This window comes from Denticeps clupeoides, chromosome 4, assembly GCF_900700375.1.
Source record: "Denticeps clupeoides chromosome 4, fDenClu1.1, whole genome shotgun sequence".
Taxonomy (NCBI): Eukaryota; Metazoa; Chordata; class Actinopteri; order Clupeiformes; family Denticipitidae; genus Denticeps; species Denticeps clupeoides.
In genome coordinates, this window is record NC_041710.1 from 11,515,155 (window position 1) to 11,528,338 (window position 13,184).

The following is a 13,184-nucleotide window of genomic DNA, read 5'->3' on the forward strand; positions in this document are numbered from 1 at the left end:
GAATCTTGCGAATGTTGTAGATTATGAGTCTATATCATTATGTCTGGTGCATTTGCACTTACTCGCAGCAAATGGGGAATAGAAAACCAATTGGTGCCCATGCGATTTCAAAAATGGTACTGGTATGATGTCGGGGCAGCATAGGTGCGCACAAAAAAATATAAAATAAATAAAAAGTTGCTGACAGCCATGATGCCACCCTGGGCCACCGCTCATATTGCCCATATCAAAAACCGCCACTGGTTCCACTGATTTAACCTTTTAATTATTTTGTTCATATGTTTCACATTTAACATGAAAAGTTTGCCCTCAAAAAATCTGCCTAAAGCAGGTGGTAAGTAAGCATCAGGTAACAAATTATAGAATATATTTCAAAACCATCCTTGGATTTAAAGGCAACCTGAAGACTTACACATTTCTACAAAATTAGAGCAAAACAGTGGTAGTGGAAGGTTGAATCCCAAGCTGCCAAGGTGCAACTGAGGTGCAATAATGTCCCCACACACTGCTCACTGGGCACCTTTCATGGCTGCCCACTGCTCACTAAGGGTGATTTGGGAAAGTTTCGAAGTTAAGAAAATGGAAAGCAAACCAAAGGTTATTGAAAAAAAATAATGCAAAATTCAATTATATATAACAATAAATATCAGTTGGATATTGGCCTAGTAATTGGTATTCAACCTTCTGACGCTTTTCTGGATTCAGAAGGAAGACTACCACTGTTTCACTCTAATTTTGTAGAAACGTGTAAGTCTTCAGGTTGCCTTTAAATCAAGGATGATTTTGAAATATATTGTATAATTTATCATACACTATATATACACAATATAATGTATTTTCCCAGCATACTTTTCTCAAGAATGATTGAAAAATAAATTTACTGGTAGTCTGTGATTGTAGGAAGGGACTCCCATACACTTAACAGGGAATTAGGTAAATTTCGACTCAGATGGGTTAAAAGCAGATAACACTTTTCGTTATGTGCACCGTGTGCTGTGCTGTGTTTCACAATGGCAATCACTTCACTTGAGGGTCCCACATTCAAGCTGTCGAGGTTACCTGAAACTCTGTCAGCTCTTTAGCTGGTCGTTTTTTATGATTCGCTGTCTGTGGATATTAATACATTTGTTAAAAATGCTGCTCTTGCATAAACTCTACACTGACGACTGGTGCTTGCTGAATTGCTAAAAATGTGAAAATACTTTTTCAAACACGTGGCTCTCAAGTTTCCTCAAACGTTTGGGGACAAATATCGGCTGCACTGGCCCCTCTTTCCTACCCAATTCTCCCGTTCATTTATTTTTTTCAATTTAAGAGTTTAAATTGCGTACGGCCACCGTTTACTCCGCCGCACCGTACTGCTTAGTGCTGTACGTCAACTTGCTGAAATGCGCGTCTCAAGGTCACGGCGTGCGACTAGAGAGCTCGTGTGAAAATCTCAATTCATTTCATTTTCATTGATTCTGGTCTGCACGCGTTAAAACGACTCTCACGCGAAACGTAATTATTTCGACATTCTCGACATTCCTTTATTTACAGGAAAAAGCATCGGAACACTAATCAAGAGCATCTTACCCTACCAAGATGGCGGATATTTAAGGACGCGCTTTGCTACGTCATATCCGCCGAAACAACTTCCTTATCGAGAATCGTGAAACATGGCGTTGCTTTTAAGGTCAGTAAATGTGACTTGTTATTTAACTCGTGTGTGTGTACTCAGAGTTTTATTTTCTAGCGCTCGTAAGGATATTTTATATGTTCGTCTGTATAGATATCCTTGGACATTTATAATATTCCTCAAATGACTTATGCGCCTCAGAGCAGCTTTTCGATGCTGCTTAAACAGGACAATGATTAATTTCTGCTGTGTTGAAAGAAGCAATGAAAGATGCTGCCTGGACGTTATGTAATCTGGATCGTTCACTAAATATCGGTCAATTGAGAATACACAAACCCATGTCACATACGTCTGTGGGGAGGTACCGGTAGGTCTCAATGTCATCATAAGAAGGAACATGGACTCTGAGTGAACTTTGACATGCTGTGTCGAGCATTCTCGGCATGCAAATTTCACGGATTAAAAACACCATTTTTAATCTGTTTGCAGCGTCAGTTATATGATTACAGGTCAATTATGTTAGGTAGAGTTTTCTGATGGTCCCAAACTGCTGGAAAATGCCCCCTCACGTGGGTAGTTGCTTGATCAGCACGGCTTCCACTACAGCATGCTGTGTCACACTGTGCACTCTTTATCAAGTTACTACTCACGATCACTGATAATGCCTTACAAAGTATACAGAACTCAACCTGCTCACTGTCCTAGCCAGTCCTAGCTTTTTTAATATATTCTCTGGGACAAGGGGGTTTTCTGTTCCAGGGCAAGTTTCCGAGCACCACTAACTGAATCACACTCCTGGAATACAAGCACTCGGAAGCGGACAACGTTCAGTCACCTTCATCATCATCATTGCAGCCTGTTTCTGATGGGACACTCTCGTGCAATCAACCTCATCACAGGGCTAGGATTTTACTCTCAACAATCAATTTAGTTTCGTTGGAAACTTCTGGAAAGCAAACCAGAAGTTTTAGAATTTCTAATGCAAAATTCAAACCCTTGAATACTTGAATTATATATAACAATAAAAATAATTTGGAGTTGTCTGTTGATGTTTAATGTTCTTTTAGAATGTTGATGGGCCTGTTGGGTTTGGGTTTCACCGCTTTTGCTTTCATGTTGGGAGTCATAAATGTTTGAGTATAATTCAATGAAGAGCAAACGTAATGGGTTGTTTATTTGTATGCCACGTGGATTTGGAAAAACTAAATGACTCATTGGCAGCGAGGCTCTAATTAGTTTACTGGTATTTTGACATGAGCTTCTTTAATATGACCTGAGGTGAGCAGGTGGTTTTTGGATGGCGACGTCTGCCTGAGGTTTCTTTCTTTTTTTTTTTTTTTTATTTTCTTGCTGCTCAGGGTTTCATCTGTCTTTGTACTTTTTGTATTATTTATTTATTTATTTATTTATTGTACTTTACCAATCTATTGGACATGGGGGGTACTTTTGAATGAAGTTTTAACACAGATTTCATACATTCTCGTCTCGGGGCAGTGGTGGCCTAGTGGTTAAGGAAGCGGCCCCGTAATCAGAAGGTTGCTGGTTCGAATCCCGATCTGCCAAGGTACCACTGAGGTGCCACTGAGCAAAGCACTGTCCCCACACACTGCTCCCCGGGCGCTTGTCATGGCTGCCCACTGCTCACTCAGGGTGATGGGTTAAATGCAGAGGACAAATTTCACTGTGTGCACTGTGTGCTGTGCTGCTGTGTATCACGTGTGACAATCACTTCACTTTTACTTTCAGGACAGTAGCCCGCCATTCAGTGTACGCCTCGCACCTGCAGTTCGGACCTCTCTGCCGTCAGTGAGTATTTGCTTGTCTCAATATATTTTTGTGAAATAAAATAGTGAGGAAAAATGGGACCTTTTCCATTAGATTTTGCCCATCTGGAAATGAATGATTTTAAATATCTAATTGCAATATATTTGACTGATATCACAATTGCGATTTGATTGGTTCATTATTCACTAGACTATATTAGCTGCTTCTCTTCTGTCTGCATCTCCAATGCCCCAGAGGGTCACCAATGTGCCAGTCTCTCACTCACTGACTGTCTCCTACCAAGCCAGCATGTCTGCAGATGCATCTTCCTGCAGCAACCCTGATATTGATTGAGTAGCGTCCGGTGTTACAAAAATAATCGAAGTCGTTATGATTTTCAAATCGCAGTCTTGGTTAAAATTTGCTAAATCGTTCAGTCCTATTATGCATTAAAAAAAATGTAGATACATTTTATGCATATGTATATTTATCATATGTTTTTTCATCTACACATGATGCTGAAGCCTTTAGTTTCTCATAAGGCAGTTTGCACTGCTGTGAAGTGAAGACAAGTTGTTTTTTATTAATTTTTTTTAAATTCATCATGTGCCATTGTTCTTGTAAAGTGTCATGTCTGTACTCCGTGTGTGTGTGTGTGTTTTTTGCTGCAACTTGTAAATTTATGCAAACATCTGTGTTCTCTGTTTACCAGTGCTGTCCCCATGGGAACAACAGCGAAGGAGGAGATGAATAAATTCTGGGCCAAAAATGCCAACTTGAACCGACCCATGTCTCCACATATCACCGTTTACAGGTGTGTGTGTGTAATATCAATTATCATCCATCATCAATGGTTACAGAACCCTCATATACATTTGAATTCCAATGGTTCTGGATGTGATGTGAACAATAGAGGTGACATGCTGTTGTTCTGTGTATATATTACAGTAGATTTGGGGAAATAAATGAAAAATTGCTTATTTATGTATCATTGCACACAGGATTTTGTGTTCTCTGTGACATGTCTGAGTGTAAGAATCTTTGTAAAATGTATTATTGTTAGGAGGGTGTACCTGAAAGACTTTTTAATGATGTTCAGTAGGTTCTAGCTAGGCTTTGAAGGCTGTGAAGTCTTATACCCTTCCTCTCCTGAAATGTTGCTGTATATGACATGTATTATGTGGTAGCTATACATAGCATGTTAACAAGCTTGTGTTGTCATGACGACCATGCACAGTGAGCCTGCGTAGTTACGGTTAGCATGTTTTACAGGTGGTCGGTCCCCATGGTGATGTCAATTTCACACAGAGCCACAGGAATTGGTCTCAGCGGAGGTAAAAAGCTCACACACTTTTCTTTAATGCGGATCTCCAGTTGATAGCCAAGCTTCTGTAACGTGGCTTTGGCAAATGTAGCGGGCTGGGGCTATTTACACCAAATGAATGAAGTGCAGTGATCTGATGACAGCATAATTAATTGCTCCCCATGCAAACACAAAGTGAGGGTTTTGGGCTCTTTTCATTACATTGGTGGTTGCACACAGTCATTGAGTTGGTTAACCGTGGGATAGGCTCATCTAATTCAGATGGCCCATTGAAAATTTTCCACTCGAGCAAGTCGAAAAGCACGCATGAATCATCTGATCTGGGCTGTACACACTCGCTTGAGTTCTGTGAAGTATTCTGCTGTTGCGGTGAGCAGCCAGATAAACATGCATCCATCAAAACACAGACACACACACTTGGGTCCTCGTGACCCATGGAATCTGGTGTGTTAACTACAGAGGTCATTGTGGTTTTCAAAGATGATCTTCTTCCTTGAGCAGAATAGCAATTTTGAAATTGTAACCGCACATATAACCATTAACATTTTATTTCATTAATATGGGAAAAGTTTTGTACTCTACTATTTAATTTAAGGTCCTTTAGTTTGGATTACAGAATGCATTTTCTTGCGTAATGTATGTGACATGGGTTTGTCCAGGTTTTACAGCAATGTTGAAGATTGTTACTCTGTGGTGGTGATTCACATAGTTGGGATTAAACAGCCATAACCACTTGTTAATGAGGCTAATTGTATGATTTGACTTCAATTAACATTTAATAGATCTCTGTTTATGATCATTAAATTTTTTATGACTAAATTTGTCTCTGTTGATATGACTATTGTCCTATATCGTACTGCTCCTAACATTATTTTAGTCATTTCTATGATCTCCTTAATTGGTGTATTTACTCGCCTGATATATAGTGACATCTTTTCCATGATGTGGTGTTTAATAAATGTTATTAAAGCTATAAAATATAGCTATATTAGCTATATTTGGGACAGGAAGAACTAGATACCCAGCTTTCTCATTATCATGTAATCATTTTTGAAACCCACAAGACATATTGCAATGATGAGGGAGGAGCATTATGAACAGATTGGACCCACTCCTGTCAAAAAGTCACATGCCCAGACTCATATGTTTCTCTCTGATTCCTGCATTCATAATGTCTTCTCTCTCCAAGAGGCATCTCTGGCCACCTGAACTAGCAACCCATGCATATTATTGCCCAATGAATTCAAGCATTCCCATGGGCGAGGCAGTGAATGCGACATTAAAGAACATGTCCCATGCACGTTTGTTACCACATTCAGAAGCCTCTCCCCTGGTGTTCTGAATCATACTTTATGCTACTGCTGAAAGCACCTGATGCCAAGGGGTCTGATGCCAGCACTCTTACTCTGCCTCTTGGGACTCATTTTATTCCCTTTAGTGTGGTACAGTAGATTGGTAATAGCTATATAATGTGTGGCCTTTTCTTTTTGGCAAATTCCTGTGTATGGTTTTTCAATACGTATAACTGCGTTAAAGAAAATAATTAAGTTAATTCATTTGAGTTCGTTATGGGGTTGTAACAGAATGAGCATAAAGTGAAGTGGCTGTAGTTTTGCTGTAGCTACATGAAGATGGTGCTTTTGAAGGTGATTTTCGTTTTTCTTTCTCACTCCGATGCTGTGAAACGTTCTAGCCTTGGCAAGGTGATTAACAAAACTCCCGTTCAGTTCACCAGGGGTATTTATTGATTTGCGAGAATGTTGACAATTATGAAATATTACCAGTAACACAAATACTAACACTTCTCTCTCCTGCACACAGGCATCTCTTTGTTTGCTGTGGCAGCGCTGGTGTTACCAGGCAATTTCTCAAATTACCTGGACCTAATTCACTCAATGTCCTACGGCCCCGCCTTCCTCGCGTTCTCAAAGTTCGCCCTGGCCCTCCCCGTGTCCTTCCATACCTTCAACGGCATCCGCCATCTGGTGCGGCCCTCTAACACCAACCCCCAAACACACGGTCACACGTACTCTTAACAACACAGCATGGCCAGTTCCATATGTGACAGAATTGCTTACCCTGGTCTTTAGAGCATGCAAGCACACACACATGACCAAATATGACCTGAAAGAACATACACACACACACACACACACACACACACACCTCCGTCTGCTGTAGCAGTCAGCATCCTAACATGGTGTGCATTTTTTCTGCTCTGTCTCTTGATCTTGTGTGTGATTTATACTGTCCCTTGACGTATTTTTTTTACTCTTTCTTGTCCAGCGCTGGGATGTTGGAAAGGGATTTAAGATCCCACAGGTCTACAGGTCTGGCTACACCGTCCTCACACTGACGCTCCTCACTTCTATTGCTCTTGCGTCCATCTGACCAACTGGGAGAAGGTTGTTTTGGGAGGAAATAGAAGAGTTAGAGAGAGGGTTTTGTTTTTGTGTGCGTCTGTCTTGACTCCAAGTCCAATAATTTCAAATTGTTAAAATAAAATAAATAATATATACAACCCGTGTCTGCATTTGGAGCTTCTCAAATGTTTCTTTTTGCATACATTATGTTATCCATTAAAGTTAGAGGAAAAAAGGCTGGTAGTTACTGTACAGGATAATCTGCACTCAATATCTTCAGAACATAAAATATCTGGTTTATTCGGCCTGAGCCATTCAGGTTTTCTGACTGCTGTTGTAATTGCAATTAATGTCACAATGTTTTTATTCCAATGCTGACACAACTAGATGTTTCAGACCAATATCGAATAACCAATTCAAATGAACTTGTCCTTTACAAATTTTGATGATAAATTTCCATGAACCTCACAATGCAATTTCATCTTTTTTTTTTTTTTTACTGTGTTGATTGTGTGTTTTTTATCTTGGAAGAACAGAGAGGTACAAGTACAGCAGGATAACGTTTGGAGCAGACCAGCAGATGAACACCTAAACTAGGGTTCAACAAAGATAAATAATGCTTATTTTTATGCTTTGTGATATAAAATTGATTGCAATGTAAGTAGTTTTGTGCATGAAGGATACTTTAAAAACATTGTCAACAATCAGTATTGATGTACTTGTATGGGGCTTTTGTTCACAATTAAATGAATTGTACAGACGAAGCATTTGACGTTTTGAATATAAAGATGCCAATCTTTGTTCTCTGAGTGTTCTCAGGCCGGGCTGAATAGACCCTGGTTTCTGTGGTGATTTGATTGTTGTGTAGTTATTTAAATGAGTGGACTTATGCAAATCGCAGCTTTATGGCAGGATTGTACGAAGAAGGCATTTGTGCGCCATGGTGGGACATCAAATCTTGGCAGGTGTTTGCCAGAAGGCATGTGGGAGACACTGAGACCACGGAGAAGGAGATTCTGTCATCTCTGGGGCACAGCAGTGAGCGCAGTAGGCGACGTATTGGCAGGAGAACATTGTAGGATTCTTTTCCACTTCATCTCCTGGAGAGATTATGAAAATAAGAATGTAGATGAAACGACTACGCGGAAATCCAGATGGAAACGTTGAGGCTTAAGAGAGGGGATTTTGACCCAAGATCTGTCAAAAAAAAAAGGCAAAATCTTGCAGGTTCCCAAAGACTGAACTGAGATACAGGCTGTATCATACATCTAAACAATAGATGTTGGGCTGGATTGCATGTCATAATCTAGACTAATTGATACCTCAAATCTGTAAGTGAAAAAAATATTTCCATCTTCTTCAGTCAATTTACTTTTCTGCTTTACACAGAAGAGCCACACATTTCAACTTGCACCGAATGTGTTTATGCAGGTGGGTTTTAATCATTTTTAATGCATTTTTTAATAAGAAAATGGTGTATTTGAATTAATTCTCCCTGCCATGAGAATAAAAAAACACTCTCCTTACTGCTGACAAAGCAGCAGAGCTGCTGATTCAGTTTAAGAGCAGGACTGCGATGTGGACAGGTCAGCAGAGAGAATCCGGATTAACTCGGTGAGCTCTTGGACGTGACATCGGTGTTGTGTTTGTATTTATTGTAATTCCTCGTCTTTTTATTTAGATTCCCGGGGACACGCTGTCCTGCAGGCTCAGACCTGACCCAGTTCACGCAGAAGCTAGACAGCGGCTCCCCAGAAACCGCAGCGGAGAAGCGCTGATTCAGAAAGCGTGTGACCCGCCGGTAGGACCCCGATCCCCGCGACGGCTGCGCCGCGCCGCTCGGCGCCCTCTGGCGGCGTCTGGAGGAACTGCAGGATCCGCAGCGCTCTGGTGCTGATGCTGGGCGATGCTGAGGAGGCGCGGATACTGACGGCGAATAAAAACGCGCCCCGCCAGCCAGTCAGGTGGCTCAGTCTCTGTGGCGCAATGGAATAGCGCGCTGGACTTCTAATCCAGAGGCTCCGGGTTCGAGTCCCGGCAGAGATGGGTCCGATAATCGCCGCCGGGTGGAGTGGCAATTTTTAGTCGGGTAATAAAAAAAAGCTTGCTTTTGAATGGATGGGAGAATCCTCCCGCGTCGTAGCTCTTTCTGTTTCAGATTCATTAAGAAGATTTGCCCCACGAAAGCTGAACATGGCAATAGGTCAAAGCAATAAGCAATAATAAGCGTAATGTTCAGAAAGCCTTCGTTTTAATAATTCAGTTTAGAGAGATTTTGCAGCCTCGTTTGTGTGTTTGTTCACGCTCTGCGTAAAGTGACGACATCGAGTCGAGTCGCCGCGCCGGAGACGAATTGAACGCGAATCCTGTAGGCTGCGCTCTTCTGGCGGCGGATGATGTAATACCGGGATACCGGACTGGCAGGTGGCGGCCCATCTACATCACAACGGCATGTATTATAATATGTAATTATTTATTATTAATGGGTGCACGGACGATCTGGAACTGTGGCGTCACCCCCCGTTTGGACGCTTCTGGAAGAAATGTCCTCACGTGGAGCTGGAACCGAGGATTAGGGTCGGATGGGCGGATGCGGCCGGTCAGAGTGTCCCGTTTCCGGTCATCGCCCCCCCCGGCTCCGGTTCATCGCTGTACGGTCGCACCGCCCTCCATGTCTCTGTCTTTTTAAACCCGCACCACACAGTGCGTAATCCGCACCCGACCAAACCTAATCCTTAATCCCCCTCGCGTTTCGCACACACAGCCTGCCTCAAAACCCCCCTCCCTCCCCGAGACCCCCACCAGCTGGAGCGGGTTCTATTCGTGGACGGACCACACCTCGTGGCGTCACCCAAAAGGTGGCACAGACGGCGACACCGCCCATTTCAGGGCCGTCACCCACTGACATAAAAACGGCAACAATAACGTAAATAAAAACAAGGACGACGACGACGACGACGATGGTGATGGTGATGATGATGCCGGTGGACTCCCCCTCCACCCCCCTCTCCCTCACCAGCGGATGCCGTGGCCCTCTTATTTAAAATGGTACGGGCCAGATCGTATTAAAGTCCCCTCCCCCCCCCACGCCCCTCCCTCCCCCCCCTCCCGTCGTTCACACGGACTGTTTTTGCTGCAGTGAACGGTCGCCGTAGAGAGAGAGAGGGAGAGAGAGAGAGAGAGAGAGAGGGGGAGGAACGCGGCGCGGACGGCGTGAAGACGAGCTGGTATTTACAGACACAAAGGGAAGTAGGTCCCACCCGGCGGGAGTTTCCGGGGCTCCGCAGTCTGCACGAGGGGTGAGTGTCGAGCGCCCCGCTCTCTCCCGCGCGCGCCCGGAGGGTGGCACCTGTCGGTGGCACGGACGCGCGCGTCTGTCACTTCGCTGCCGGTTCGTGTCGCCCAGCTCTTGTCTGCAGGTTGCTCGCCGCACCGGACCGTCCCGGTAACGCTCGGCGTCGAGAGAGACCAAGTGGGGGGGAAAGCGGCAATAAACCGGCTCATTTCACCTTTCCGGTCCTGGACTGGTGGCGATGGGGTGCAAACCCACCTCCAGCCCAGTGCGGGTCCAGGCCGTGGGTATATACAGAGTGGCCTGGTCACACACACACACACTCACACACATTTCCGAGCGTACCGTCCCGCGAGGAAACGCAGCTTCCGCCATGGCTCCGACACGGATTCGTCCCTCGGTGCGTGTGTGTGCGTGTGTTGTTGAAAGTGTGTATGTGTGTGTGTGTCGCTCGAAAGCTCCGCTGGCGACAGGTGCGTCAGACCGCGGGAGGTGACGGGGACAGGGACGGGGGGAGGGTCGTTATCGGATTTCGGCTCGTTACCGGACCGCTGCCCCGGACGAAGGCGTAATTCTTGTCTACTGATACGTGCTGTGGCTCTACGGGCTTTTGAGGGGCTCTTAGAATAAAACGAAATTCACCTGCGCTGGGAACTGTTTGGTGGCAGACTGGTCACATGAGATGGACTCACACCTCCCCGCACCTTCTCCTCTCAAACCGTTTACGAGACTCAGGGTCAATAAGCAATAATCCGTTCTCAGCACTTGTATTATGGCCTCTGTGGTAATTAACCCTCTTCATACAGGCTCCCTGGGTGGTAAGGTTCTCCAGGTTCAGGTTCCAGTTCTCAAATCCTTACATTCGGGCTTGAAAATGTATATAAATGGATCTTTATTTGATGGAAGCGCTTGCTGCGTGCTGATTGGTCAGCCTTGATTTTTCAGGAATAACTGAGAAACTAATTCCAGCTATTCCATGTTTAAAGTTCTTTGTAAAAGGCCGACCTGGATCGTCTAGTCACCGTAACGGGCGCGACACGGCGTCTCCGGGTGGACGCTGTGCTCGGTTTGGTCCAGTGGAGGGAACTCCTTTCTCCGATTTGGCAACACATTATTAACTGCACCTTAACGAGGGGGTGGAGGGCCAATAATGAGCGCGCTCCTTCTCTCCCCCAGGGTCACGTGAGGCGTGTCTGCAGCGGACGGACCGAAGGCTCGGCGCGCCACGCAATGGCTTTCCCGCGCTTCTCCGTCAGGATTCTGTGCGCGCTGAGCGCGCTTGTGCTTCCCGTCCACAGCAACTACATAGGACCTTATGGTAAGAGTGTCTCATTGCCCCCGCCCTTTTACCCCAAACTACCTCCATCAACACACCCGGTGCCCCCATTACTGCCTCCATCACCCCATGCTCTCCCCCCAAAACTACCTCCAGCACCTCACCCTCTGCCCCAGAAACTACCTCCATCACCCCACCTGGTGCCCCCATTACTGCCTCCATCACCCCATGCTCTCCCCCCAAAACTACCTCCATCATCCCATCCGGTGCCCCCATTACTGCCTCCATCAACACACCCCCTGCCCCCAAATCTACCTCCATCACCCCACCTGGTGCCCCCATAACTGTCTCCATCACCTCACCCTCTGCCCCAAAAACTACCTCCATCATCCCATCCGGTGCCCCCATTACTGCCTCCATCAACACACCCTCTGCCCCAAAAACTACCTCCATCACCCCATCCGGTGCCCCCATTACTGCCTCCATCAACACACCCTCTGCCCCCATAACTACCTCCATCATCCCACCTGGTGCCCTCATTACTGCCTCCATCACCCCACCCGGTGCCCCCATAACTGCCGCCATCACCCCACCCTCCTACTTGACTCCATATTTTCCATCTCTTTCAAGGAAATCATCTAGCCGTAAATAAATGCGTGGGGCGCTGACCCCCATCCCCCCTGAACTCCAACGGAATTTCTGCCAGCTTCTGTTTTTCAAACCTGAAGGGTGCACACACACACACACACACACACACACACACACAGTAGCCATTCACAAGACCCTTACCCTCCTCGCCGAGGGCGTGTCTGAAGCAAATCCCCTTACTGCGCTGGCAGAGACAGTCATGCTTTCTGATGATTTTTTTTTTTGAGACGGAATGTGTGATAATTCCGGTCGTCTCGGGGCTTGTCTGGGGTATCGGAACCACGCCCTCCACTGCCAGGTCCAGCGCAGGATGCCTGTTTGGATGCCTCATTGTGTTGTAATGAACAGATTTGCAGGAATTTCTCCCGGGTGGCTGAGAACCGGACGTCAGCGTGGCGAAGCGCACTGCTCACGGCGTTGCAAGCCGTACGTTTTGTTATTGGCATTATTGACATTAATGTGTGTGTGTGTGTGTGTGTAAGTTTAGGGGAGAGAGGCAAATCCTTCCAGCTGCTATTTCCACCCCCCCACCCCCCGTGTGCAAGTCTCTCTCTGCCATATTTGTCACTGAAGGGAGGCGAATTCCAGCGAGAAATCCAGCCCTTGTTTATTTCCAAGTCTGCGCCTGACATCACCACATTTGGATGCTTTCTTGTCTTATAAATATTATATTTGCCCCTGGCAGATAATTCGCTTGATGTGTTGTCACAGGGCCATGAGTGGGGATGTTTGTTTTTGTTCCTCGCCTTGGTGGTGGCCCCTGGTCCTGGGTGACACGCCCATCACCCAGTGTGGGTGGGGTAATTTCGCTGAGTGCTCAGATGCGAGAGCGGCCGGACCAAACGGGGCCGTTGGACGTCAATTAGTTAGAGAGACCGCAAAACTGGCTCCAGCATCGC

At 45.4% G+C, this 13,184-nt stretch overlaps 2 protein-coding genes and 1 non-coding gene across 5 annotated transcripts in view; all 3 read left to right on the forward strand.

The window, feature by feature from the left end:
* Positions 1-1,576: 1,576 nt before the first annotated feature.
* Positions 1,577-7,833, forward strand: sdhc (succinate dehydrogenase complex, subunit C, integral membrane protein). Its single transcript, XM_028976216.1, has 6 exons — positions 1,577-1,675; positions 3,365-3,424; positions 4,095-4,196; positions 4,655-4,716; positions 6,528-6,691; positions 6,993-7,833. The coding sequence occupies exons 1-6, from the start codon at positions 1,659-1,661 to the stop codon at positions 7,095-7,097; spliced, it is 510 nt and encodes a 169-aa protein (XP_028832049.1). The 5' UTR covers positions 1,577-1,658; the 3' UTR covers positions 7,098-7,833.
* Positions 7,834-9,041: 1,208 nt separating this feature from the next.
* trnar-ucu (transfer RNA arginine (anticodon UCU)) lies at positions 9,042-9,115 on the forward strand. Its single transcript has one exon. It is a non-coding gene; the product is annotated as a tRNA-Arg (tRNA).
* Positions 9,116-10,184: 1,069 nt separating this feature from the next.
* cadm3 (cell adhesion molecule 3) overlaps positions 10,185-13,184 on the forward strand; it is a 58,659-nt gene continuing 55,659 nt past the window's right edge. For all 3 annotated transcript variants that reach the window (XM_028976212.1, XM_028976214.1, XM_028976215.1), the window contains exons 1-2: positions 10,185-10,368; positions 11,538-11,679. In XM_028976212.1, coding sequence (XP_028832045.1) covers positions 11,592-11,679 — 88 coding nt within the window. In that variant the 5' untranslated portion in view covers positions 10,185-10,368; positions 11,538-11,591. The remainder of the gene's footprint in view (positions 10,369-11,537; positions 11,680-13,184) is intronic.

Coding starts and splice junctions, on each gene's coding strand:
- sdhc (XM_028976216.1), top strand. Junction 3,425..4,094: donor TTCGGACCTCTCTGCCGTCA/GTGAGTATTTGC, acceptor TCTGTTTACCAG/TGCTGTCCCCATGGGAACAA. Junction 4,717..6,527: donor AGGAATTGGTCTCAGCGGAG/GTAAAAAGCTCA, acceptor TCCTGCACACAG/GCATCTCTTTGTTTGCTGTG.